Below are 27,293 nucleotides of genomic sequence, written 5' to 3'. Positions count from 1 at the left end.
TACGCATCATGGGGATTAAGAAGTGAGTATACCCAATGCCCACTGACAAATAAGTGGGTAGGCTATACGGCGTATACCTGCGTATACCCTCCACTACACCACTGTCTACAGTCTCATCTATGGCTGAATGGGAGTACGTTCATGAGGACTCTTCATAACCCACCCTGTGTCTTTGAGGCGCACGCTGCCCATACAGGAGACGTCTTCATCAGCATTGAAGTCTGTGGAGAGGAAGTCAAAACTCTCCAGCACCTCCTCCTCTTCCACAGCCAGTGTCTCGGCAGAGGAGCTCTTCAGCAAGGAAAGGTCATTCTGAGAGGATGACACACACGTGCAGATACACACACACACACAGGCACGCAAGCATGAATGCATGAACACAGACACAAACACACACACCTCCACGTATTAAAACAGCTCTCTCAATTGCTGTAAACTCAAATTAGTTCCAACTTAAATTCATTCAGGAGGGGATAGTGTGTTACAGTAAATGGCTTCAACATTCTGTCCATACATTCTATTATACATGCTTGTTCACAGGGATTAGAATATCATAAACAACATTTGTTAGGAGAGTGAAAGTCGGGGGAAACGGCTTCAAAGGGTTAAAGGGGTTTGAAAGGTTACAGCCTGTGTCCATGCATTCTCTATGCACTCACTTTTAATATGGTGTTGAGGTGCAGGATCTGGTTGTCTAGTGTCCTCAGCTCCCTCTCTGTGCACTCCTGGCCCTGTAGAGCGGACTCCAGCTCCCCTAGCAGAGCACTGATCCTCAGAGCCTGACCCTTGTGCTGGTTACTGGTCACCACCGGCCTGGCTAGAGCCTCCTTCTCCTGCTCCTTACTGTCCCCGTACCCCAGCCTCACCTCCACCTCCACACCTGGCTCCTCCTTGCTGCTCCTTATTGGAACAGTCTCAGTGTCTGTCTCTCTACCAGGACTTGGGCTGGAACTGGGGCTGGGGCCTCCTCCATTCTGCCTGAGGATGTCCGGAGTGCTGTACCGCTGCTGCAGGGCTAGCAGGGACCCCCGCTTCGTCTCCCCGGGTGTGGAGGGAGAGGAGAGGCCAGTGTCCGGGTCGGTGGGGGGCCACTCGTCCCCTGTCTCGGAAGTCCCTGGAAGTCCCCTCGACGTCCTCTCTTCTGGGGGGCTGCTCTCTGAGACTAGGTCCTCCATCAGGCTGATTTGGGTCTGGCTGCCCCCCTGGCTGTAGGTGGGGGTGGGGTTGAGGGCCTGGGAGGTGTCAGCAAGGTAGCTGAGTAGAGACACCCCTCGAGACTCCCGTGAAACCAGGGAGAAGGAGCCCTCTGGGTCGTGCTGGAGCTGTCGTACCATGGACTAGATAGAAGACCAAAGATATATTAGCCATGTTTCAAAATGGTTCTTTAGAGATCTATTAGAAGGGTAGTTCTTGGAAAGCCCCATAGAATTATTAGGATCTCTATGGAAAAACCTTTATCAGAGGGTTCTATAGCACCAGAAAGCAGTCCCCTATATGTGTAGCCAATGTGAAATGGCTAGTTAGTTAGCGGTGCGCGCTAGTAACTTTAAATCGATGACGTCACACACTCTGAAACCTAGAAGCAGTTGTTTTCCTTGCTCTGCCAGAGCTGCGGCTTTTGTGAAATTACAGGTTACGATGCTTCCTGAGTGACATTTGTCGATGTGTTCAGAGGGTCCAGGATGGGGCAAGGAGATGGACGGAAGCTAACTGTTACATAAGGATAAGACAAATAACCCTCATGGTGCAAGGTAGCACCCTTTTTCAAGAGTTTAAAGAGAAAAGGGGGGATGAGGAGTGAGACATCATGAAAAACAAACTATTTTGGTGTTAAATGTGCTGCATCCATGCGTCCAGACCTGGCATCTGGACTGGAGACACATTCCAGATTCCTGGATTGCACAGGTGCATGGGAGACATGCTTGGGAAAACATCTAATTTTATTTTATTTAACCTTTACTTAACTAGGCAAGTCAGTTAAGAACAAATTCTTATTTACAATGACGGCCTACCAAAGGGCAAAAGGCCTCCTGCGGGGACAGGGGCTGAAAAAAAAACAAAAAAACACACACATCACGACAAGAGAGACACCACAAAACTACATAAAGAGAGACCTAAGACAACAACATAGCATGGCAGCAACACATGACAACAAAGCATGGTAGCAACACGACATGACAACAACAAGGTAGCAACACAACATGTTAGCAACACAATATGGTAGCAGCATAACATGGTACAAACATGATTGGGCACAGACAACAGCACAAAGGGCAAGAAGGTAGAGACAACAATACATCACGCGAAGCAGCCATAACTGTCAGTAAGAGTGTCCATGATTGAGTCTTTGAATGAAGAGATGGAGATAAATCTGTCCAGTTCGAGTGTTTTTTGCTGTTTGTTCCAGTCGCTAGCTGCAGCGAACTGAAAGGAGGAGCGACCCAGGGATGTGTGTGTTTTGGGGACCTTTAACAGAATGTGACTGGCAGAACGTGTGTTGTATGTGGAGGAGGAGGGCTGCAGTAGCTATCTCAGATAGGGGGGAGTGAGGCCTAAGAGGGTTTTATAAATAAGCATCCCAGTGGGTCTTGCGACGGGTATGCAGAGATGGCCAGTTTACAGAGGAGTATAGAGCGCAGTGACGTGTCCTATAAGGAGCATTGGTGGCAAATCTGATGGCTGCTCGAGAGCACCCTTAACTGCCGATCTATAAATGAAATCTCCGTAATCTAGCAACCTAGCAATCTAAACCCAACAAATACAGCATAAAACACCAACCTACAAAGCATTACAGTAAATTTCTCCTATTACAATAGCCATTACAGCTTGTTGAGCATAATCCATAATTTGAAGTGAACTAATGCTCTTTAATTAACCTCTACGGGATCACCAACCTATGAAACATCACAGTGCAGTTAAAAAATATATGGCAAATAGTAATCCAATATGGATGGTGTTAAGAGATAGATGGGAGGTGTTGAATAGAACTGAAGGATGGGACTAATAACAACTAACAACAACTAATAACAACAAGATAACTAATGTAGGGCAGGCTGCGTCCATAATAAGTATATAGGTTATAGGTTGAGAGCTTTTGTGAAGGAGCACAGTTGGAGAGATATGGCATATAGAAGCAAACCGGATGGACATCATGAAAATGATCGGAGAGGTTGAGGGTAGAGGAAGTTCAGGAGTAAAAAAAAGCAAAATAGAATTATTGTAAAATTGACTGTGTCCATAAAATGTATATAGTATGTATAAGCTGGAAGTAGAGGCCTAAGCGTTGTTGTTCACTAGTTTACTCCAATTAGGGAAGGGGTGGTGGGGTTGGAAAGTAATAAAGGGAAATATATTTAAAAAAGGATATGTACAGTGGGGAGAACAAGTATTTGATACACTGCCGATTTTGCAGGTTTTCCTACTTACAAAGAATGTAGAGGTCAGTAATTTTTATCATAGGTACACTTCAACTGTGAGAGACGGAATCTAAAACTTAAATCCAGAAAATCACATTGTATGATTTTTAAGTAATTAATTTGCATTTTATTGCATGACATAAGTTTTTGATACATCAGAAAAGCAGAACTTTGCAATTACAGAGATCATACGTTTCCTGTAGGTCTTGACCAGGTTTGTACACACTGCAGCAGGGATTTTGGCCCTGATGTCCTTACACAGCTCTCTGGTCTTGGCCATTGTGGAGAGGTTGGAGTCTGTTTGATTGAATGTGTGGACAGGTGTCTTTTATACAGGTAACGAGTTCAAACAGGTGCAGTTAATACAGGTAATGAGTGGAGAACAGGAGGGCTTCTTAAAGAATAACTAACAGGTCTGTGAGAGCCGGAATTCTTACTGGTTGGTAGGTGATCAAATACTTATGTCATGCAATAAAATGCAAATTAATTACTTAAAAATCATACAATGTGATTTTCTGGATTTTTGTTTTAGATTCCGTCTCTCACAGTTGAAGTGTACCTATGATAAAAATTACAGACCTCTACATGTTTGTAAGTAGGAAAACCTGCAAAATCGGCAGTGTATCAAATACTTGTTCTCCCCACTGTATATGTGTTTATATGTACAGTTGAAGTCAGAAGTTTACATACATTTAAACTCAGTTTTTCACAATTCCTGACATTTAATCCTAGTAAAAATTCCCTGTCTTAGGTCAGTTAGGACCACTTTATTTTAAGAATGTGAAATGTCAGAATATTAGTAGAGAGAATGATTTATTCATCACATTCCCAGTGGGTCAGAAGTTTACATACACTCAGTTAGTATTTGGTAGCATTGCCTTTAAATTGTTTAACTTGGGTCAAACGTTTCGGGTAGCCTTCCACAAGCTTCTCACAACAAGTTGGGTGAATTTTGGCCCATTCCTCCTGACAGAGCTGGTGTAACTGAGTCAGGTTTGTAGGCCTCCTTGATCGCACACGCTTTTTCATTTCTGCCAACACATTTTCTATAGGATTGAGGTCAGGGCTTTGTGATGGCCACTCCAATACCTTGACTTTGTTGTCCTTAAGCCATTTTGCCACAACTTTGGAAGTATGCTTGGGGTCATTGTCCATTTGGAAGACCCATTTGCGACCAAGCTTTAACTTCCTGACTGATGTCTTGAGATGTTGCTTCAATATATCCACATAATTTTCCTTCCTCATGATGTCATCTATTTTGTGAAGTGCACCAGTCCCTCCTGCAGCAAAGAACCCCCACAGCATGATGCTGCCACCCCGTGCGTCACGGTTGGGATGGTGTTCTTCGGCTTGCAAGCATTCCCCTTTTTCCTCCAAACATAACGATGGTCATTATGGCCAAACAGTTCTATTTTTGTTTCATCAAACCAGAGGACATTTCTCCAAAAAGTAAGATCTTTGTCCCCATGTGCAGTTGCAAACCGTAGTCTGGCTTTTTTATGGAGGTTTTGGAGCAGTGTCTTCTTCCTTGCTGAGCGGCATTTCAGGTTATGTCGATATAGGACTTGTTTTCCTGTGGAAATAGATACTTTTGTACCTGTTTCCTCCAGCATCTTCACAAGGTCCTTTGCTGTTGTTCTGGGATTGATTTGCACTTTTCGCACCAAAGTACGTTCATCTGTAGGAGACCTTCCTGAGCGGTATGATGGCTGCATGGTCCCATGGTGTTTATACTTGCGTACTATTGTTTTTACAGATGAACGTGGTACCTTCAGGCGTTTGGAAATTGCTCCCAAGGATGAACCAGACTTGTTGAGGTCTACACATTTTTCTCTGAGGTCTTGGCTGATTTCTTTTGATTTTCCCATGATGTCAAGCAAAGAGGCACTGAGTTTGAAGGTAGGCCTTGAAATACATCCACAGGTACACCTCCAATTGAATCAAATGATGTCAATTAGCCTATCAGAAGCTTCTAAAGCCATGACATCATTTTCTGGAATTTTCCAAGCTGTTTAAAGGCACAGTCAACTTAGTGTATGTAAACTTCTGACCCACTGGAATTGTGATACAGTGAATTATAAGGGAAATAATCTGTCTGTAAACAATTGTTGGAAAAATGACTTGTGTCATGCACAAAGTAGATGTCCTAACCGACTTGCCAAAACTATAGTTTGTTAACAAGAAATTTGTGGAGTGGTTGAAAAATGAGTTTTAATGACTTCAATTGTATGTATGTGTATGTGTATGTGTATGTATGTATGTATGTATATATATATATATGTATATAAATATTACATTTACATTTACATTTACGTCATTTAGCAGACGCTCTTATCCAGAGCGACTTACAAATTGGTGCATTCACCTTATGATAGCCAGTGGGACAACCACTTTATTATTATTTTTTAAATATTTTTAATTTTAATTTGTTTTATATACAGTGGGGAGAACAAGTATTTGATACACTGCCGATTTTGCAGGTTTTCCTACTTACAAAGCATGTAGAGGTCTGTAATTTTTATCATAGGTACACTTCAACTGTGAGAGACGGAAATTAAAACAAAAATCCAGAAAATCACATTGTATGATTTTTAAGTAATTAATTTGCATTTTATTGCATGACATAAGTATTTGATACATCAGAAAAGCAGAACTTAATATTTGGTACAGAAACCTTTGGTTGCAATTACAGAGATCATACGTTTCCTGTAGGTCTTGACAAGGTTTGCACACACTGCAGCAGGGATTTTGGCCCACTCCTCCATACAGACCTTCTCCAGATCCTTCAGGTTTTGGGGCTGTCGCTGGGCAATACGGACTTTCAGCTCCCTCCAAAGATTTTCTATTGGGTTCAGGTCTGGAGACTGGCTAGGCCACTCCAGGACCTTGAGATGCTTCTTAAGGAGCCACTCCTTAGTTGCCCTGGCTGTGTGTTTCGGGTCGTTGTCATGCTGGAAGACCCAGCCACGACCCATCTTCAATGCTCTTACTGAGGGAAGGAGGTTGTTGGCCAAGATCTCGCGATACATGGCCCCATCTATCCTCCCCTCAATACGGTGCAGTCGTCCTGTCCCCTCTGCAGAAAAGCATCCCCAAAGAATGATGTTTCCACCTCCATGCTTCACGGTTGGGATGGTGTTCTTGGGGTTGTACTCATCTTTCTTCTTCCTCCAAACACGGCGAGTGGAGTTTAGACCAAAAAGCTCTATTTTTGTCTCATCAGACCACATGACCTTCTCCCATTCCTCCTCTGGATCATCCAGATGGTCATTGGCAAACTTCAGACGGGCCTGGACATGCGCTGGCTTGAGCAGGGGGACCTTGCGTACGCTGCAGGATTTTAATCCATGACGGCGTAGTGTGTTACTAATGGTTTTCTTTGAGACTGTGGTCCCAGCTCTCTTCAGGTCATTGACCAGGTCCTGCCGTGTAGTTCTGGGCTGATTCCTCACCTTCCTCATGATCATTCATGCCCCACGAGGTGAGATCTTGCATGGAGCCCCAGACCGAGGGTGATTGACCGTCATCTTGAACTTCTTCAATTTTCTAATATTGCGCCAACTGTTGTTGCCTTCTTACCAAGCTGCTTGCCTATTGTCCTGTAGCCCATCCCAGCCTTGTGCAGGTCTACAATTTTATCCCTGATGTCCTTACACAGCTCTCTGGTCTTGGCCATTGTGGAGAGGTAGGAGTCTGTTTGATTTAGTGTGTGGACAGGTGTCTTTTATACAGGTAATGAGTTCAAACAGGTGCAGTTAATACAGGTAATGAGAGGAGAACAGGAGGGCTTCTTAAAGAAAAACTAACAGGTCTGTGAGAGCCGGAATTCTTACTGGTTGGTAGGTGATCAAATACTTATGTCATGCAATAAAATGCAAATTCATTACTTAAAAATTATACAATGTGAGTTTCTGGATTTTTGTTTTAGATTCCGTCTCTCACAGTTGAAGTGTACCTATGATAAAAATTACAGACCTCTACATGCTTTGTAAGTAGGAAAACCTGCACAATTGGCAGTGTATCAAATACTTGTTCTCCCCACTGTATATAAAACAAATTAAAATTAAAAATATTTAAAAAATAATAATAAAGTGGTTTGATACACTGCCGATTTTGCAGGTTTTCCTACTTACAAAGCATGTAGAGGTCTGTAATTACTACATATAGTATACATATATACTACATGTATAGGCCTACTGTGTCGCTGTTGGTTTGATTCCGGGCCATGCCCTTTTGGCACAAATAACTTGATTGACTTGATTTAGTTACACATTTAAAATATGAACAGTCCAGGGATATTTTACCCCTGATCTTGATAACAAATGACCATACCAGACACTTTTGGATAACATAAACAGTTTCCATTCATACAATGTGTTGGCTAAATTGCCACAGTAGTAGCTCTAGAGGAGATCTGCATGGAGGAATGGGCCAAAATACCAGCAACAGTGTGTGAAAACCTTGTGAAGACTTACAGAAAACGTTTGACCTGTATCATTGCCAACAAAGGGTATATAACAAAGTATTGAGAAACTTTTGTTATTGACCAAATACTTATTTTCCACCATAATTAGCAAATAAATTCATTAAAAATCCTACAATGTGATTTTCTGGATTATTTTGTCTGTCATAGTTGACGTGTACCTATGATGAAAATTACAGGCCTCTCTCATCTTTTTAAGTGGGAGAACTTGCACAATTGGTGGCTGACTAAATACTTTTTTTCCCCACTGTATGTGTGCCTGGCATATGTGTGCCAGGGTCAGTGGCTGTAACCACTGGACCACACAGGCACTGAGGAAACCAATCATTTATTCTGCCTATTGCTTGCCTTCAACATACAGTATAATAAAGCAATTGACAGAAAAAAACAGATTTTCCCTGACAAAAAATACATCTACCCCCTACAAATATGTCAATTTATTATAATCCACATAAGAATTCACACGAGACGTGCTGTAGCTTGCACGTAGCCTACGTAAGGCTCCCGAGTGGCGCAGTGGTCTAAGGCACTGCATCGCAGTGCTAGCTGTGCCACTAGAGATCCTGGTTAGAATCCAGGCTCTGTCGTAGCCGGCCGCGACCGGGAGACCCATGTGGCGGCATGCAATTGGCCCAACGTCGTCCAGGGTAGGGGAGGGAATGGCCGGCAGGGATGTAGCTCAGTTGATAGAGCATGGCGTTTGCAACGCCAGGGTTGTGGGTTCGATTCCCACAGGGGGTATGAAAAAAATAATAATTATGCACTAACTGTAAGTTGCTCTGGATAAGAGTGTCTGCTAAATGACAAAAATGTAAATAAGGTACAATGTAGGTATGGTACTGCATTGTATACAAACACCGCTTCCAGCTGCCCCTTGACGGTGATTCTAAATATTTATTCAGCTATTCAAATCCTCCTGCTGCAGTATTATTTTCCTCTTGTGACAAAAGGGGTAAAATTAAGATCCAACACCTGTACAGTCCCAATCCCAGAGGATAACACATGAAAGCATTAAATACAGTTATTATTTCCAAAGTGGTCAACTCTTCTATTGTTCATTGTCATAGCATACAATAGCATTACAGCGAAGGATAGAAGCTATAGCACATACAGTATGGGACAAGGCTATCTCTGGGTCACTCACTATGAAGTATTTCTCAGTGAAGCTGGGTGTGTTGGGAGGGGTCCAGCTGTACACCGAGCCCTTCCTGCTGTGGATGGACTGCCTGCTGGATGCAGTGGTGATTGGCCTCATCTCCCCACTGTCAAACGGACTTGGGAGGAAGGAAGGGAGGGAGGAAGAGAGAGATAAAGAATGTACACTACCGGTCAAAAGTTTGGACACACCTACTCATTCAAGGGTTTTTCTTTATTTTTACTATTTTCTACATTGTAGAATAATAGTGAAGACATCATCAACAACAAAATAACACATATGGAATCATGTAGTAACCAAAAAAGTGTTAAACAAATCAAATAGCCACCCTTTGCCTTGATGACAGCTTTGCACACTCTTGGCATTCTCTCAACCAGCTTCATGAGATAGTCACCTGGAATGCATTTCAATTAACAGGTGTGCCTTGTTAAAAGTTAATTCATGGAATTTCTTTCCTTCTTAATGCGTGTGAGCCAATCAGTTGTGTTGTGACAAGGTAGGAGGGGGGGGGGGGGTAAAAGACCAAGTCCATATTATGGCAAGAACGGCTCAAACAAGCAAAGAGAAACAACAGTCCATCATTACTTTAAGACGAAGGTCAGTCAATAGGGAACATTTCAAGAACTTTGAACGTTTTTTCAAGTGCAGTCACAAAAACCATCAAGCGCTATGATGAAACTGGCTCTCATGAGGACCACCACAGGAATGGAAGACCCAGAGTTACTTCTGCTGCAGAGGATAAGTTCATTAGAGTTACCAGCCTCAGAAATTGCAGCCCAAATAAATGCTTCACAGAGTTCAAGTAACAAACACATCTCAACATCAACTGTTCAGAGGAGACTGTGTGAATCAGGCCTTCATGGTCGAATTGTTGCAAAGAAACCATTACTAAAGGACACATAAGAAGAAGAGACTTGCTTAAGCCAAGAAACACGAGCAATGGACATTAGACTGGTGGAAATGTGTCCTTTGGTCTGGAGTCCAAATTGGAGATTTTAGGTTCCAACCGCTGTGTCTTTGTGAGACGCGGTGTGGGTGAACAGATGATCTCCGCATGTGTATTTCCCACCATAAAGCATGGAGGAGGAGGTGTTATGGTGTGGGGGTGCTTTGCTGGTGACACTGTCTGTGATTTACTTAGAATTCAAGGCACACTTAACCAGCATGGCTACAACAGCTTTCTGCAGCGATACGCCATCCCATCTGGTTTGGGCTTAGTGGGACTATCATTTGTTTTTCAACAGGACAATGACCCAACACACCTCCAGGCTGTGTAAGGGATATTTTACCAAGAAGGAGCGTGATGGAGTGCTGCACCAGATGACCTGGCCTCCACAATCCCCCGACCTCCACCCAATTGAGATGGTTTGGGATGAGTCGGACCGCAGAGTGAAGGAAAAGCAGCCAACAATTGCTCAGCATATGTGGGAACTCCTTCAAGACTTTTGGAAAAGCATTCCAGGTGAAGCTGGTTGAGATAATGCCAAGAGTGTGCAAAGCTGTCATCAAGGCAAAGGGTGGCTATTTGAAGAATCTGAAATATAAAATATATTTTGATTTGTTTAACACTTTTTTGCTTACTACATGTTTCCATATGTGTTATTTCATAGTTTTGATGTCTTCACTATTGTTCTACAATGTAGAAAATAGCAAAAATAAGAAAAACCCTGGAATGAGAAGGTGTTCTAAAACTTTTGACTGGTACTGTATGTAACAGGCATTAAACTGTTTGTTGGTTGAACTGAAGAACAAACAAGTGTTGATCTAATTAGTCTATTTCATCGGCTATTTGAATTGTAAAAACATTTTTGGTTAATCCGTGTCCAATGTACAGTTTAAACAGTGAGACATACAAAGAGATCTGCATTTGGTCAATACGATATATTTCTTAGAGCTTGGTGAGTGTGTGGTTGTCCTATGAATTAATTTGCATACGACCTTCCCAAAACACAGGATACCCAACTAGTACATAATGTTGTGAGAATCAAATCAGCACTTCAGCATAATGTTTCTTACAGTTTTCCTTATGGTTCTATTTTAAGTAATATTTTCAAATTGTTTTGAGAACATTAAGAAACAATTTTCTTCTTTGAGAATTTCAGTACTTCAGCATAAAGTTTTCTGCAGGTTTCCTCATGGTACTATTTGAAGTCATGTCCATAAGAACCACAAGAAAACATTAGTAATGCTCAAAGAATGTTCTAAGAATGTTATTTAGAAACATATACATTCTGTTCCAGTGGCGGCTCCTGAAAAAATTCTCAGGGGGGGCAATTTTTCTGATGATTTAGGTGACCTACACACATTTTAAAAAAGATATGTCCAGCAACAACATGAAGACAGGGGCAGCATATAAGTCAATACCAGAAGCATTTATTGACTGATCTGGGGAGATGGATTCCAGTTTCTGTGACAGATTATAAATAATCTCTGATGCCTTTGTTATATTAGCTTTTGGTTGAATGTACTGTCGTAGTAAATATATAATGTTATAGCTTGGTCTGACTAAAATCTTGTGCATGACCCATTTTGTGTTGGGCGTTTGTTTTCAATCAATGCTGTTCCTATCCTATAACAATGGACAAAAGAGTCCTATCTTGTCAGCCTTGTCAGCAGGTGGCCAAGGACAACACCCACGCCATAGGTCTCTCAGTTCTTCCAACTCACGAGTTCTTGCTCTGAGGACACACACACACACACACACACACACATCATCATCACTGATAACACACACACACACACACATCATCACTGTTAAACACACACACACACACACACAAAAATCCCCTCTCTTTAGGCTGAACATTTGAAGACAGAGAACCCGACTCAGAGCCAATGCAACAGTGGAGGGGACCTCGCCCAACTCATCAGGACCAATCAGAAGATCAGAACTACTAGATTCAACCTACATCATTTATTGTATAAAATGTCTGCACACAATGTTTTCGGGGCTCTCTTCAGATAGCTCCCTAAGAGTTTGACGAACGAGTCCGTGCACGCGATTCCAGATATCTTTACCTCTGAATAAACTGCCTTTATTATACCATATCCACCCTGTCCAAAGTCTCTACTTGGTCTCAGTTCTCCAGTAAACTTGTGATTATCAACAGTACACAACGGTAACAAACAATTGGGGGAACTCACGGGGCAGATAGTAAGGTCGCAGTGACACAGAAAGCAGTTCAATGTCGGGGGTACAGAGTCGCTCTCTTACCAGGATCGATTTTCCCTGTGACTGTCAGATCGCGGTCCGCTCTGACCAGGGTGAAGCCGGCCGGCTCCACTTCTCTGTCCGGGACTCTGTCATCCAGCCAAGTCTCAGTAAATGCCAGCAAACAGGCCTCCCGATATTCGTGTTGGAAGCGCAGATTCGCTGACAACTCATCCGCTTTCCCCCTCTGTGACTGAGCATTAATCAGCAAGGTGGTGGGTAAGGGAAGTTTGTTCTTAATTTTTTGTAAAGTCGTTGTCTGATTCCCCCGCGTTTTCCACGTTTGCATTTGGGTTTGTAATCCACTCGCAGACAATCAGGTATTAGATGGGCCATTGGGATATCCATCGCGTTCGTATTTGAGTTGCATTGTAGTAAAAACTCCCAGCTGTATTGGATTCCGCTGCCAGCAGCGTTTTCATTATTTAGTCCGTTCGTAGCGGGTATGTACACGATCAACAAGATCAGTCCAAAACCCACCACTGGAAATCCATGGTTGGCAGAATGTTTGTAAACTAAGTGTACAAATTAAAAACATAAAATAACGCCACTAAGTGTACAAATTAAAAACATAAGATAACGCCACACTGCAGGTCGCAACAGAGACGCTGCTACCCGCTATTTTCTTAGTTACGTTCATGGTTACGTCACGTATGACGAAAGCGCGTAAGTGCAAGCCCTCAGACACCCATAGAGATTGTATTGGAAGCTCTGAAATTTGAAAAAAATAGATTTTACATGGGAGTCTATGACAGACTTCTGGGCGATTTTCAACCTGACTGAAATCGCCCCAAAAGGGGGGAGGGCCATTTGAAGCACGACTTTACCCTGATTGGACATTTAGTGGCACTGTGGCAGATCAGGCGTCTATATTACAACACTGATAACTACTGTTGCCGTGATATAATTGATTAGAAAAAAAATCCCTTCCTTTTCCCGTTTGGCAGTGCGTCGCCCATATCGCCCTATTGAACACACCGTCCCTGTTCTGTTCTCAGCATCAACAAAACTCTCTATATCCTCTATCTTGTTAAGTGTGCTCAGGTGTGCCCACTAATTGACCACACCTGATCTAACAAAAAGGGAATATAATTTAACCATTTGGATACAGAGTCACGAAGACGATGGCCATTTTGTCCCAAAGTGTCTCTGCGGTGTCGAGATACAACATTCATCAGCTGGAGTAAAAAGGCCTTATACACTTTGAAATTCTTCCTTTGAAATGGGGTCTGTTTGAATGGACTTAAAATGAACAGCTATCTATGAGTTTAAAAAACATGGCATGCTAGTGTAACAAATGTGATCGTACTTCATAACTCTTTTGTGTTTTTAAAGAAATGACTGTCCAGCCAGTGATCCCAGTCGATTGGTGTTTATTCTGACGATAGACACAAGCACATTAGATTTGCAGGACAACAGTATGTTGATGGCTGTAGATTCGTAATTCATCACTTGCATGTCAATATCAGACTGGGGTATTTGTAATCAAATATCATTACAATGACAAAAGATTACAAAATAAAATAAAATATAAGTATCTGACGATAGACACAAGGAAGCACATAAGATGTGCAGAACAACAGTATGTTGATGGCTGTAGATTCGTGGTTCGTCTGTTAGCATGGAAATAACTGTGAATTAGCAGGGAGCTAATGCGACCATTACAATTAGAGCGTGCTAGCTAACTCACACTTACATATACAGTACCAGTCAAAAGTTTGGACACACCTACTCATTCAAGGGTTTTCTTTATTTTGACTATTTTCTATATTGTAGAATAATAGTGAAGACATCAAAACTATGAAATAACACATATGGAATCATGTAATAAGCAAAAAAAGTGTTAAACAAATCAAAATATATTTTATATTCTTCAAAGTAGCCACCCTTTGCCTTGATGACAGATTTGCACACTCTTGGCATTCTCTCAACCAGCTTTTCCAACAGTCTTCAAGGAGTTCCCACATATGCTGAGCACTTGTTGGCTGCTTTTGCTTCACTCTGCGGTCCAACTCATCCCAAACCATCTCAATTGGGTTGAGGTCGGGTGATTGTGGAGGCCAGGTCATCTGATGCAGCACTCCATCACTCTCCTTCTTGGTCAAATAGCCCTTACACAGCCTGGAGGTGTGTTTTGGGTCATTGACCTGTTGAAAAACAAATGATAGTCCCACTAAGCGCAAACCAGATGGGATGGCATATCGCTGTGGTAGCCATGCTGGTTAAGTGTGCCTTGAATAAATCACAGACAGTGTCACCAGCAAAGCACCCCCACACCCTCACACCTCCTCCTCCATGCTTCATGGTGGGAACCACACATGCAGAGATCATCCATTCACCTACTCTGCGTCTCACAAAGACACGGCGGTTGGAACCAAAAATCTCAAATTTGGACTCCAGACCATAGGACGGATTTCCACCGGTCTAATGTCCATTGCTCATGTTTCTTGGCCCAAGCAAGTCTCTTCTTCTTATTGGTGTCCTTTGGTAGTGGTTTCTTTGCAGCAATTCGACCATGAAGGCCTGATTCAAGCAGTCTCCTCTGAACTGTTGATGTTGAGATGTGTCTGTTACTTGAACTCTGTGATACATTTATTTGGGCTGCAATTTCTGAGGCTGGTAACTCTAATGAACTTATCCTCTGCAGCAGAGGTAACGCTGGGTCTTCCTTTCCTGTGGCGGTCCTCATGAGAGCCAGTTTCATCATAGCGCTTTATGGTTTTTGCGACTGCACTTGAAGAAACTTTCAAAGTTCTTGACATTTTCCGTATTGAATAAATATACTATATATACAAAAGTATGTGGACACCCCTTCAAATTAGTGGATTTGGCTATTTCAGCCACACCCGTTGCTGACAGGTGTATAAAATCGAGCACATAGCGATGCAATCTCCATAGACAAACATTGGCAGTAGAATGGCCTTTCTGAAGAGCTCAGTGACTTTCAATGTGGCACCATCATAGGATGCCACCTTTCCAACAAGCTAATTTATCACATCTCTGCCCTGCTTGAGCTGCCCGGTCAACTGTAAGTGCAGTTATTGTGATGTGGAAACGTCTAGGAGCAACAACGGTTTAGCGTGTAAAAATCATCAAGTATAAGATCACCATGAGCAATGCCATGTGTCGGCTGGGGTTGTGTAAAGCTTGCTGCCATTGGACTCTGGAGCAGTGGAAAAGCGTTCTCTGGAGTGATGAATCACGCTTCACCATCTGGCAGTCCGACGGACGAATCTGGGTATGGCAAATGCCAGGAGAACGCTACCTGCCCGAATGCATTAACGTTCCCAGAACAGGCAGCTTTTTCCCTTCCATTCTCAGAACGTTAAAAAAAATGATCTGTTTTACAGGTCAGGAAACGTATGGCTATGTTCCCAGAACCAATGGGAAACCAAAAATGTATGTTCCCACAACTTCCAAGGAACAAAATGTGCTAGCTGGGTACTCCATATTTCACTGCAAAGAGCAGTTCTTATTGAGTTATCTTTAGTGTAACTCATTCTCAGAGTAAACCAAAAGGTAGTTTATATGGCTGGTGTGCTGAGTGTGAGAAAGCAGGTCAGAAAAACATCATGACAAAATGGAGGAGCAATCAGAAGGCAGTTATTGATGGCCGAGGTTTAGGATCTGGTTAATCTACCAGCGCTGTGAAGAGAAACCGTGAAATGTCCTCCACCTGGAGTCTGTATACCAACTGTAATCTGATCTGTCGTAGTGCAAGGTCAGAGCATTTGTGTGCGTGTGTGTGTGTAGGTGTGTGTGTGTGTGTGTGTGTGTGTGTGTGTCCATGGAAGGGGATGGATGATGTGGTCTGTAGTCTGTGTAGGATCAGCTGTTCTTCACAGCTGGGTCATGTTAGAAGAAGGTACAGTAATTGTCTGGTCTGCGTTTCAGTCAGTTTCAGTCCTCCCTCTGCCTAAATTATCTAAATCGGTTTAGCACTGTCTGAGTAGCAGCTGCAAATATCATTCTATTGATCTAATTCATGCTTCGTTCGTTAAATTCTCAGAGAAAAAAAACACAACTTCTAAACCTATGACCTATGACCTATAAATAAGAACCAGCAGATTTCCCAGATTTCCCTGATCATGTGACCTGAACAGGGCCTAGTTTTAGCCTAGTTTCACTTTCGTATTTTATTTATAAGGAAGATATTTTAATGTTTTACTGTTTTGAATTCTCACAAAGGTAATAATAAATAATATAATAATGCCACTTAGCAGACGCTTTTATCCAAAGCGACTTACAGTCATGCGCGCATACATTTTTGTGTATGGGTGGTCCCAGGGATCGAACCCACTACCTTGGCGTTAAAAGCGCTGTGCTCTACCAGCTGAGCTACAGAGGACGACAAGGGAGGTAGGTCTCTTCTCCCCTTCCTAGCTGCACACGTCACCACTAGTTTCTCAGTATAATCAGGAATAATTCCGCACCCTATAACCATAACCATATTAGCAGTGTACTGATACTGATCCAAATATGAAAATAAAAGTTTATTCTGAATTAAACAAACACCCCCACCTCTCTGTCATGGTTTAAACCAGTGACAGTTGGTTCAGGTTCTTTCAATCACATTCATCTCTCTAATCCGCCTGTCTGCATCTCTGTCTGTCTTGAGCATTCGCTAGCAAACGTGCAATTTTTTTTTTTTTCAAATCAAATCAAATTGTATTTGTCACATACACGTGTTTAGCAGATGTTATTGCGGGTGTAGCGAAATGTTTGTGCTTCTAGCTCCCACAGTGCAGTAATATCTAACAATTCCACAACATATACCAAATACACACAAAACTAGTAAGGAATGGAATTTAAGAATATATACATATGTGGACAAGCAATGACAGAGCGGCATGGACTAAGATACAGTAGAATATTATAGAATAGAATACAGCATATACATATGAGATGAGTAGTGCAAGATATGTCAACATTATTAAAGGGACTAGTGTTCCATTTCTTAAAGTGGCCTGTGATTTCTAGTCTATGTCTATAGGCAGCAACTGGGCCCTCACAATTTCCCGTGCCGATGAGCTCGGGACAGACACAACTGTATTTGCGTCCCGTATTTCAGCCCCTTTTCAGGTGTCCCGAGTTTTTTTTTTTTTTTTTTTTTTAACTGTTCAATTTGTCAGCAAAATGTAGGCTACAAGAGTGTTGACCTAATGAGAATCTGCGAATGTAATTACACTTTTTGGTGTTTTGTAACAGATGTCTCTTTCCATTCATCAAATGGCTGGTGCACAGTGCACTGTTTGGATGCTGGAATTATTTTTGGAGTGGACGAACGTGAGCAGGTAGCCTACTTTTTGAAGTGATTTGTTTGACAATCAGATGAAAACATGACTGGTTGTGTTCATGCCACATTTAAAGGTAATACATGTTTACCGTTAAAATACATGTCTTTACTATTAGGCCCATACATGTTTTTCGTGCATTCACCTGAACCTTTGAAAAAAAATAGAGACCCCCCCAATGTCACGGTATAATTCGTACTCTGCATATAAATATACATCTTGTAAACTATTTTTCAAATGGCTAGCGGTTGAAACAAGTGGTGTACTTACTTCCACACCACCTCTAGTTGGAGCTTGATGGTGCCTAGTTCAGTGATGTCCACTACCATGAGCTGGGGTCGAGACATGAAGAAGTCAGCACTCTTACACATTACCATGCCAACCAGCAGGGAGCCCAGGCCCTTGACCTCTGTTACCTGAGTAGAGACACATGATTGGTCAGTTGAAACGTCACACAAGGTCAATAATCTATTACTCCTCATTCTTCAGGTGAATACTTTTTTCTTTCTTCATCCTTTTCATTCAAAGCAATTTACTTGTTTGTTTTTAAGGTGTATTATCATGCACTTGAAGACTGCTGTTTCAAGCTTCGAACGTCTGCAACTTCAATTAGACTTAGTTTGACTGGAAATCCCTTTGTCCTTTGTAAGGATACCTCACTTAGCCAGAAAATGGGTTTCATATCTCTTTCACAGAAGGGATGCTGTTTTCCCCTTCCACAGAGAATGTAACTTAATCCACATTATGCACTGTATGCCACTGTGCTTCCGCACACAAAAGACAGGAATAAGCTTGTCATCACTACCCACATGGTCGTCCCTGACAGGATATGACATTTACACTGGTGTGTGGGTCGCTGGCTTGCACCCGGAGAGCATCTGAATGTACTGTCATGTGTGATCCTGCTGTGCCTGGATGAAGTTTCCACAGGGAAAATGTCACCCTATTACTTCTATTGTACTGCGCTACTTTTGACCAGACCGTATAATGACACTATGTGACCCTATGTCGCTCCAGTCAAAGGTTATACACTATGTATGAGTTAGACTGTCAATTGAGACGCAGCTCAGTCTAAATCTTTAGGGGCCAGTTTCCTGGACACAGATTAAGACTAGTCCCGGATTTAGGGCCACTTTCAATACAGATTCTCAATTGAGCAAGCTTTTTAGTCCAGGACTAGATTGAATCTGTGTCTGGGAAGCCGCCCCCAAAAGCTCACCTTTATATCAAAGTTCTCGTGGATGTGAGCGAGGAAGATCATCTCCTCCACATCCCACAACTGCCTATCATCTGTCTGGATTTTGCCCCGGATCTTCCACCTCTGCCTCCCCAGACGGATCACAACCTGGATGGAAAAAGCATAAATCATTGAGACTGTGTCCCAAATAGCACCATATTCCCTATAAAGCGCATTATTTTTATTATTTTTTATTTTTTATGACTTTTACCCCTTTTTCTCCCCAATTTTGTGATATCCAATTGGTAGTTACAGTCTTGTCCCATCTCTGCAACTCCCCTATGGACTTGGGAGAGGCGAAGGTCGAGAGCCATGCGTCCTCCGAAACACGACCCTGCCAAGCCGCACTGCTTCTTGACACACTGCTCGCTTAACCCGGAAGCCAGCCACACCAATGTGTCGGAGGAAACACCGTCCAGCTGGCGACCGAAGTCACTTTACAGGCGCCCGGCTCTTCACAAGGAGTCGCTAGCACGCGATGGGTCAAGGAAATCCCGGCCGGCCAAACCCTCCCCTAACCCGAACGACGCTGGGCCAATTGTGCGCCGCAAGGGTCTCCCGGTCACGGTCGGCTGTGACACAGCCTGGAATCGAACCCGGGTCTGTAATGACGCCTCAAGCACTGCGAAAAAGCTCACTACTTTTGACCAGGATCCTTAGTGCTATAGGGGATAGGGTGCTATTTCGGCCGCTGCCTGATTCTTTTTCCTCAGTTGTGGTTCCTCAGAGCGTTTTTCACTGTGATATGTTTTGATAGAGAAGCTCACCTCGTATTGGTCGCCTGGGCATAGTCGAGCGAAGCCGATCAATCCTGTTGGAATATATTTTTCAGATACAGTTAAAGCTTGCCATTGATGTGTGCCATTTTTTGTATTCAATTTCACTGGAATGATGAAGCTTGAACATATGTTTTACCTTTCATTTTGATGTGAAGCTCTCCCAAGAGAATCTCCAACTCCCCCTCCATGACACACATATCCTGAAAATATGTGTAGGTTATGATCAGCAGTGGATTGCTACTGTACTTCATTTTCACCATTTATTTATTGATCTATCTGGACCTATGGCTGTTGTCTGCATAATCAGAGACTTATAATGCCTTGGTAACACTTTACACAAAGGTTAACATTATTAAGTATTTATAGGTAGTTTGTAAATTCTTTATTATTATTTTTTCATCTATATTTGAACTATCTATAAACGAATAAAACCTGTTTATAAACTACTTATAAATCCTTTAAAGTACACTTTAATATGTCTTATAGATAGTATAGTCTTATACTGCAATGCTGTGTGTGAGAACCCATGATAAGAGAAGATAAATGGGAGATTCATAGTCCATCTGTGAACCATACCTCCACACTATGTCAGTGGTATGTGGGGTTATGCTAGCTCACGTGTGACCCATACCTTCCCTCTGCCAATGGTACATAGAATTATGGGGTGTATTAGAACCCATTAAATATGAAGAGTAATGGGCCTTCAGGTGTCCATCAGTGACCTGTGACTCCAGACTCGTAAACACAGAAACAGCGGGTGCACATTTCACCACTGCCTTTAAGACGAGGGGTCAGCGGTTGGCTACTGAGCGTACAATGTGTGAATTAACTCATGAAACGGGAAGATGAATGAGCTTTTGGTTGTCTGTTTATGACCCATACCCACCCGTCTGTTATAAACATGGCGACCGAAGGTCACGTTTGACCAGAGGATCTGTGTACCTGGTGTGTGAGAGAACCCATGAAATTGCTGAGGTAAATTAAGTTGTGTGGCGCCCGACCGCAATACCTCCAGGCTCTGGCGATGGTTATGGTTGAGTTCCTGCAGGCTCTCTCTGGAAGCCCGTGAGGAGGGTGATAGAGAGAAGGCCTTCTTCATGTTCACCGCTCCCTGACACAGACGCCACTGGATACAGTAAGTCTCGTACAGCTCTTCCACCTGGAAACCACACGTTGCCATGTAAATGTAAACAGGCAGCCATTTTGCCCTCCCTCTGTCGTTGAGAGTTATTTATGAGGCTGTTGCTCCCACATGGTGTTATTCTTCTTGATGCATCGATGCACATTGGCTGGTGGGAAAATCCCTCAGTGTTTGACTGTGGTGGAGACAGGATTGGGACTACATAGACCTACAGTGCCTTGCAAAAGTATTCATCCCACTTGCCGTTTTTCCTATTTTGTTGCATTACAACCTGTAATTGAAATTGATTTTTATTTGGATTTCATGTAATGGACATACACAAAATAGTCTAAATTGGTGAAATGAAATTTAAAAAATAACTTGTTTCAAAAAATGCTAAAAAATTAATAACGGAAAAGTGGTGCGTGCATATGTATGAAGTGGTGCGTGCCCTTTGCTATGAAGCCCCTAAATAAGATCTGGTGCAACCAATTACCCTCAGAAGTCACATAATTAGTTAAATAAAGTCAGCTTGTGTGAAAACTAAGTGTCACATGATCTCAGTATATATACACCTGTTCTGAAAGGCCCCAGAGTCTGCAACACCACTAAGCAAGCGGCACCATGAAGACCAAGGAGCTCTCCAAACAGGTCAGGGACAAAGTTGTGGAGAAGTACAGATCAGGGTTGGGTTATAAAAAAAATATCAGAAACTTTGAACATCCCACGGAGCACCATTAAATCCATTATAAAAAAATGGAAAGAATATGGCACCACAACTAACCTGCCAAGAGAAGGCCGCCCACCAAAACTCATGGACCAGGCAAGTTAGGCATTAATCAGAGAGGCAACAAAGACACCAAAGATAACCCTGAAGGAGCTGCAAAGCTCCACAGCGGAGATTGGAGTATCTGTCCATAGGACCACTTTAAGCCATACACTCCACTGAGCTGGGCTTTACGGAAGAGTGGCCAGAAAAAAGCCTTTGCTTAAATAAAAAAATAAGCAAACACGTTTGGTGTTCGCCAAAAGGCATGTGGGAGACTCCCCAAACATATGGAAGAAGGTACTCTGGTCAGATGAGACTAAAATTGAGCTTTTTGGCCATCAAGGAAAATGCTATGTCTGGCTCAAACCCAACACCTGTCATCACCCCGAGAACACCATCCCCACAGTGAAGCACGGGGATGTTTTTCCATCGGCAGGGAATGGGAAACTGGTCAGAATTGAATAGGTATGCACGCTCAAGTTTTCTGTTTTTTTTTGTTTTTTTGTCTTATTTCTTGTCTGTTATGTCTGTTTCACAAATTTTTTCATTTTGCATCTTCAAAGGGGTAGGCATGTTGTGTAAATCAAATGATACAAACCCCCAAAAAATCTATTTTAATTCCAGGTTGTAAGGCAACAAAATAGGAAAAATGCCAAGGAGGGTGAATACTTTCGCAAGCCACTGTAGAGGTCATAGAAGTGTGGCCTTTGTGGTCTAGCGGTTTGTGCTGCTGACCCTGGCATGCATGTATACCGCAGACAGCATGGTTTCGAAACTGAACCACTGCCCCTCTGACTTATAGTTATCATAACTTTCCTGTCATCTCTTCAGTGTGATGTCTGTTCAATAATAACACCAGCAATATGCCTAAGGAAAGTTATGGAAGTTGTTACCTTGCTGATTTGGAACTGCAGTCTTCTTATGTATCTCTCCAAAGCTCGGATCTCCTGACATCGCAAAATCAGGTGGTACATTTTATGACTCATTTTGACCATTTGAAAAAGAATAAGAGAGTGGCAAAAAACAGAAACTCACCTTCTCCAAATCATACAGAAAAGCCTGAAAACAGAGGAATGTATAGGTGTATATCTGGGAGATCTGTATGTTTTATGAACTCAATACAAATGGTATGTCTTAAAAGTTTTTTCTTGATTCCTCACATTTTCTTTCCTCGCCTATTTCTCAAACCCTATTGGAGTAAGAGATCCTAGAGGAGGAACCTCAGATCTTCTGCTCCATTGTGTTTTGAGGAGGCGAGAAGAGTAGACGTGAGAAATTGAGAGAAGACTGTTGAGAAAGAGCCTAAATGATTCATTGGGATTGCACTGTGTACTAGTGGAGGCTGCTGGAGGGAGAAATTGGGAGGACTGGCTCATTGAATGACCACACAACTTTATTTCCCATGTGTTTACTGCAGTTCCACTCATTACACTCTTAGAAAAGAAGGTGCTAACTGGAACCATAAAGGGTTCTTCAACTGTCCCCGTATGAGAACCCTCTGAAAATAACTATTTTTGGTTGCAAGTGGAACTGTTTACATTAATACAAGGTTCTACGACCACTAAAAGGTTCTAAGTATAACCTTTTTCACCACTAAAGGGTTCTACCTGGACCCAAAAATGGTTCGCCTATGGTGACAAACAAATTATAATTTTTTTCTAGGAGTGTATTGCAATGAACCCATCCTTCCCATTTCCCCATCCACCAGCCTCGACTACTGTATACTCACCAGTCTGGAGTTCCTCTTGGTGTCTCTTTGCTGGGAGGACAGGAAGTCCATCTCTGTCTGATGGCCATCTAGATACTCCCTGCCAACAAAGCTCAATATCAGCCACCAAGCACTGTGCATGATGCTGATTGGTGCAGTACATGAGACTTCTGAATTAACAGCGACACTGAGTGGCTCACAAAGTACTTTGATTGTTTGAGATGCTCTGTGTAGAAGTTGCCCTGATGCACAGATCTAAGATCAGCTTATGTTCCCCCAAGCTTTCCCCACTACCAATTAAAGGGGAAATCCCAAAATCTTAGGTCGGTGACTAGAGGCAACTTCACTCTAGTCTACTCCATTGGACATTAATATGATTGGAGTTGCTACTTACTTGAGGCCTTTCCGTAAGGCCTGGAATATCCGGACCACCTGCTCAGGTTGCTGTCCCCAGATACTGGCTCCCATCCGACTGGGAGAGGGATGCACCCTGGTAGATTTCCCCGACAGGGCCTTGGATCTAAGAGAGTTCTGTAAAGAGGAGACCCTGTATGGAGGAGAGGATGAAGAAGGCAAGAATTTACACACAGTGATGGTTACGTCTCAAATGGCACCCTATTCCCTATATAATGCATTACCTTCAACCAGAGCCCTATGGGCCCTGGTTAAAAGTAGTGCACTAAATAGGGCAGTGTTTCCCAACTCCAGTCCTCGAGTACCCCCAACAGCACACCTTTTTGTTGTAGCCCTGGACAAACTCACCTGATTCAACTCATTGAGGGCTTGATGATTAGTTGACATGTTGAATCAGGTATGCTTGTCCGGGGCTGCAACAAAAAGGTGTACTGTTGGGGGTACTCGAGGACTGGAGTTGGGAAACACTCATATAGGGAATTAGGGTGCCATTTGGGGCACACCCAATGTATTCTAATTACTGAGGTATTTATGATATGTCAAATATGTGCTGAATGTCCATGTATGTCATAGATTAGTTTACACATCCTGGAAGACACAATCTACATATTTATCGGCAGTTTTGGGGAGTAGTGAACTACATGTACAGGTAACTGACAAAATAAAGGAAACACTTGAGTAAATGAGGGATACAAAGTATATTGAAACCAGGTGCTTCCACACAGGTGTGGTTCCTGAGCAATTCCTAAGCAATTAACATCCCATCACGCTTAGGGTTATGTATAAAAATGCTGGGCAGGACCAGTTGCCCATTATTTTGGCTACCATGGCTATGGCCCTATTAAGACACTTTGGGGCCATACTTGTGAACTTTTGCTTAGACCATGGTTTAAACCATTGGTCTAAAACGGCTAGCTACTAGCTTCTCTCATAGTTTAACCTGGCCAAATTAGCTACGATGTTGAGGACGGACAGCTGAGCAGATAATTATATAACAAATGCCGTCTCAGCCAATTAAAATTGTCCAACTGCGTGGTCCAACACTTTTTCACTAAAGCATCCTTACCAGAAGTGCATCGGCACGTTCTGATACTCAAATTGCAGGAAATCCTAGACGTTTCCACTTCACAATAACAGCACTTACAGTTGACACCCTAGCCACCCTAGTCATAGACTGTTCTCTCTGCTACCGCACGGCAAGCGGTACCGGAGTGCCAAGTCTAGGTCCAAAAGACTTCTCAACAGCTTCTACCCCCAAGCCATAAGACTCCTGAACAGCTAATCATGGCTACCCGGACTATTTGCACTGCCCCCCCACCCCATCCTTTTTATGCTGCTGCTACTCTGTTAAGTAAGTATTTATGCATAGTCACTTTAACTCTACCCACATGTACATATTACCTCAACTACCTCAACTAGCCGGTGCCCCCGCACATTGACTCTGCAACGGTACCCCCCTGTATACATAGCCTCCCTACTGTCACTTTATTTTACTGTATATATAGCCTCCATACTGTCACTTTATTTTACTTCTGCTGTTTTTTTTCTCAACACTTTTTTTTTTGTTGTTTTATTCTTACTTTTTTTGTTTAAAATAAATGCACTGTTGGTTAAGGGCTGTAAGTAAGCATTTCACTGTAATGTCTGCACCTGTTGTATTCGGCGCATGTGACCAATAAAATTTGATTTGATTTGATTTGACCGGGGCAGCTCTAGCAGGGCAGAAATTTGATGAACTGACTTGTTGGAAAGGTGGCATCCTATGACGGTGCCAGTTGTGGTCAGTAGTTGTGTAGTTGTGGCCAGTAGTTGTGTGGTCAGTAGTTGTGGTCACTAGTTGTGGTAAGTAGTTGTGTTGTTGTGTGGTTGTGTTGCAGGTTATTTTGTCCCTGCAGTATTGACCTGGTCAGTAGTGGTTGTCAGTAGTTGTGTGGTTGTGGTCAGTAGTTTTGTGGTTGTGGTCAGTGGTTGTGGTCATAACTTGTATGGTTCAGTGGTTTTGTGGTTAGTAGTTATGTGGTTGTGGTCAGTAGTTTTATTCAGAAATTGTGGTCAGTAGTTTTGGTAAGTAGTTGTGTGGTTCAGTATTTGTGGTCAGTAGTTGTGTGGTTGTGGTCTGTAGTTGTGGTTTAGTATTTGTGGTCAGTAGTTGTGTGGTTGTGGTCAGTAGCTGTGGTCAATAGTTGTGGTCAGTAGTGGTCAGTCATTGTGGTCAGTAGTTTTGTGGTTGTGGTCTGTACTTGAGGTCAGTAGTTGTGGTCAGTAGTTGTGATCAGTAGTTTTGTGGTTGTGGTCAGTAGTTGTGGTTTAGTAGTTGTGATCATTAGTTGTGTGGTTGTGGTCACTAGCTGTGGTCAGTAGTTGTGTGGTTGTGGTCAGCAGTTGGGGTCAGTAGTTGTGGTCAGTAGTTTTGTGGTTGTGGTCAGTGGTTGTGGTCAGTAATTGTGGTCATAACTTGTATGGTTCAGTGGTTTTGTGGTTAGTAGTTGTGTGGTTGTTTTCAGTAGTTTTGTTCAGAAGTTGTGGTTAGTAGTGATCAGTAGTTTTGGTAAGTAGTTGTGTGGTTCAGTATTTGTGGTCCGTAGTTGTGTGGTTGTGGTCATTAGTTGTGTGGTTCAGTAGTTGTGTGGTCAGTAGTAGTGTTCAGTAGTTGTGTCATAAGGTGCTGAAGGTGGGTGTGGTGTAGGAATCAGGCGCAGGACGCAGAGGCTCAGTTCAAAGGCTTTAGTGCTAAATTAACACAAACAAAAGCACAATAAGCCTGAAGGCGAAATACCAGGCGCACACAGGCGACAAAATAAACTGCGCACAAAACATGTGCAAAGAAACACTCCAAACACTGGAGGGAAAATGTAGCTCCAACACGTAGCAGAGGCGCAATCACACACAAACACAGACACACACAACGAGAACTAAATAGAACACTAACGAGGACTAACTAGACACAGGTGTACAACATTAAGACCAAACCAAACGAACATGAAACATAGATCGGTGGCAGCTAGTACTCCGGGGACGACGACCGCCGAAGCCTGCCCGAACCAGGAGGAGGAGCAGCCTCGGCCGAAACCGTGACAGTACCCCCCGCTTGACGCGCGGCTCCAGCCGTGCACCGACCCCGGCCTCGGGGACGACCAGGAGGACGCGGAGCAGGGCGCGCAGGATGGTCCCGGTGGAACTCCGACAGGAGAGATGGGTCTAGGATGTCCCTCCGCGGCACCCAGCACCGCTCCTCCGGGCCGTACCCCTCCCACTCCACGAGATACTGGAGACCCCCCATCCGGCGTCTGGAGTCCAAGATGGACCGAACGGTGTACGCCGGAGCCCCCTCGATGTCCAATGGGGGCGGAGGAGTCTCTCCTATCTCATTGTCCTGGAGTGGACCAGCTACCACCGGCCTGAGAAGAGACACATGGAACGAGGGGTTAATATTCTTATATTCAACAGGTAGATGTAACTTATAACACACCTCGTTCAATCTTCTCAGGACTTTAAAGGGCCCCACAAACCGCCGACCCAGCTTCCGGCAGGGCAGGCGGAGGGGCAGGTTTCTGGTGGAGAGCCAGACTCGATCTCCGGGTGCGTACACCGGCCCCTCACTGCGGTGGAGATCGGCGCTTGCCTTGTGACGACGGACGGCCCGCTGCAGGTGGACGTGGGCAGCGTTCCACGTCTCTTCCGAGCGCCTCATCCAATCATCCACCGC

At 43.2% G+C, this 27,293-nt stretch overlaps 1 protein-coding gene across 1 annotated transcript in view; it reads right to left on the bottom strand.

Annotated features, from left to right (window-relative positions):
• ripor3 (RIPOR family member 3) overlaps window positions 1–27,293 on the bottom strand; it is a 54,840-nt gene that overhangs the window by 11,873 nt on the left and 15,674 nt on the right. The window contains exons 2-13 of the mRNA XM_084173565.1: window positions 23,568–23,720; window positions 23,195–23,273; window positions 22,501–22,524; window positions 22,359–22,412; window positions 20,586–20,735; window positions 19,713–19,776; window positions 19,565–19,608; window positions 18,780–18,905; window positions 17,831–17,976; window positions 9,044–9,173; window positions 660–1,337; window positions 164–312 (exon numbers count right to left, since the gene is read on the bottom strand). Coding sequence (XP_084029691.1) covers window positions 164–312; window positions 660–1,337; window positions 9,044–9,173; window positions 17,831–17,976; window positions 18,780–18,905; window positions 19,565–19,608; window positions 19,713–19,776; window positions 20,586–20,735; window positions 22,359–22,412; window positions 22,501–22,524; window positions 23,195–23,273; window positions 23,568–23,720 — 1,797 coding nt within the window. The remainder of the gene's footprint in view (window positions 1–163; window positions 313–659; window positions 1,338–9,043; window positions 9,174–17,830; window positions 17,977–18,779; window positions 18,906–19,564; window positions 19,609–19,712; window positions 19,777–20,585; window positions 20,736–22,358; window positions 22,413–22,500; window positions 22,525–23,194; window positions 23,274–23,567; window positions 23,721–27,293) is intronic.

This window comes from Coregonus lavaretus (genome assembly GCF_964263955.1).
Source record: "Coregonus lavaretus genome assembly, chromosome: 12".
NCBI lineage: Eukaryota > Metazoa > Chordata > Actinopteri > Salmoniformes > Salmonidae > Coregonus > Coregonus lavaretus.
This window is presented reverse-complemented; position numbering and strand designations above follow the sequence as displayed.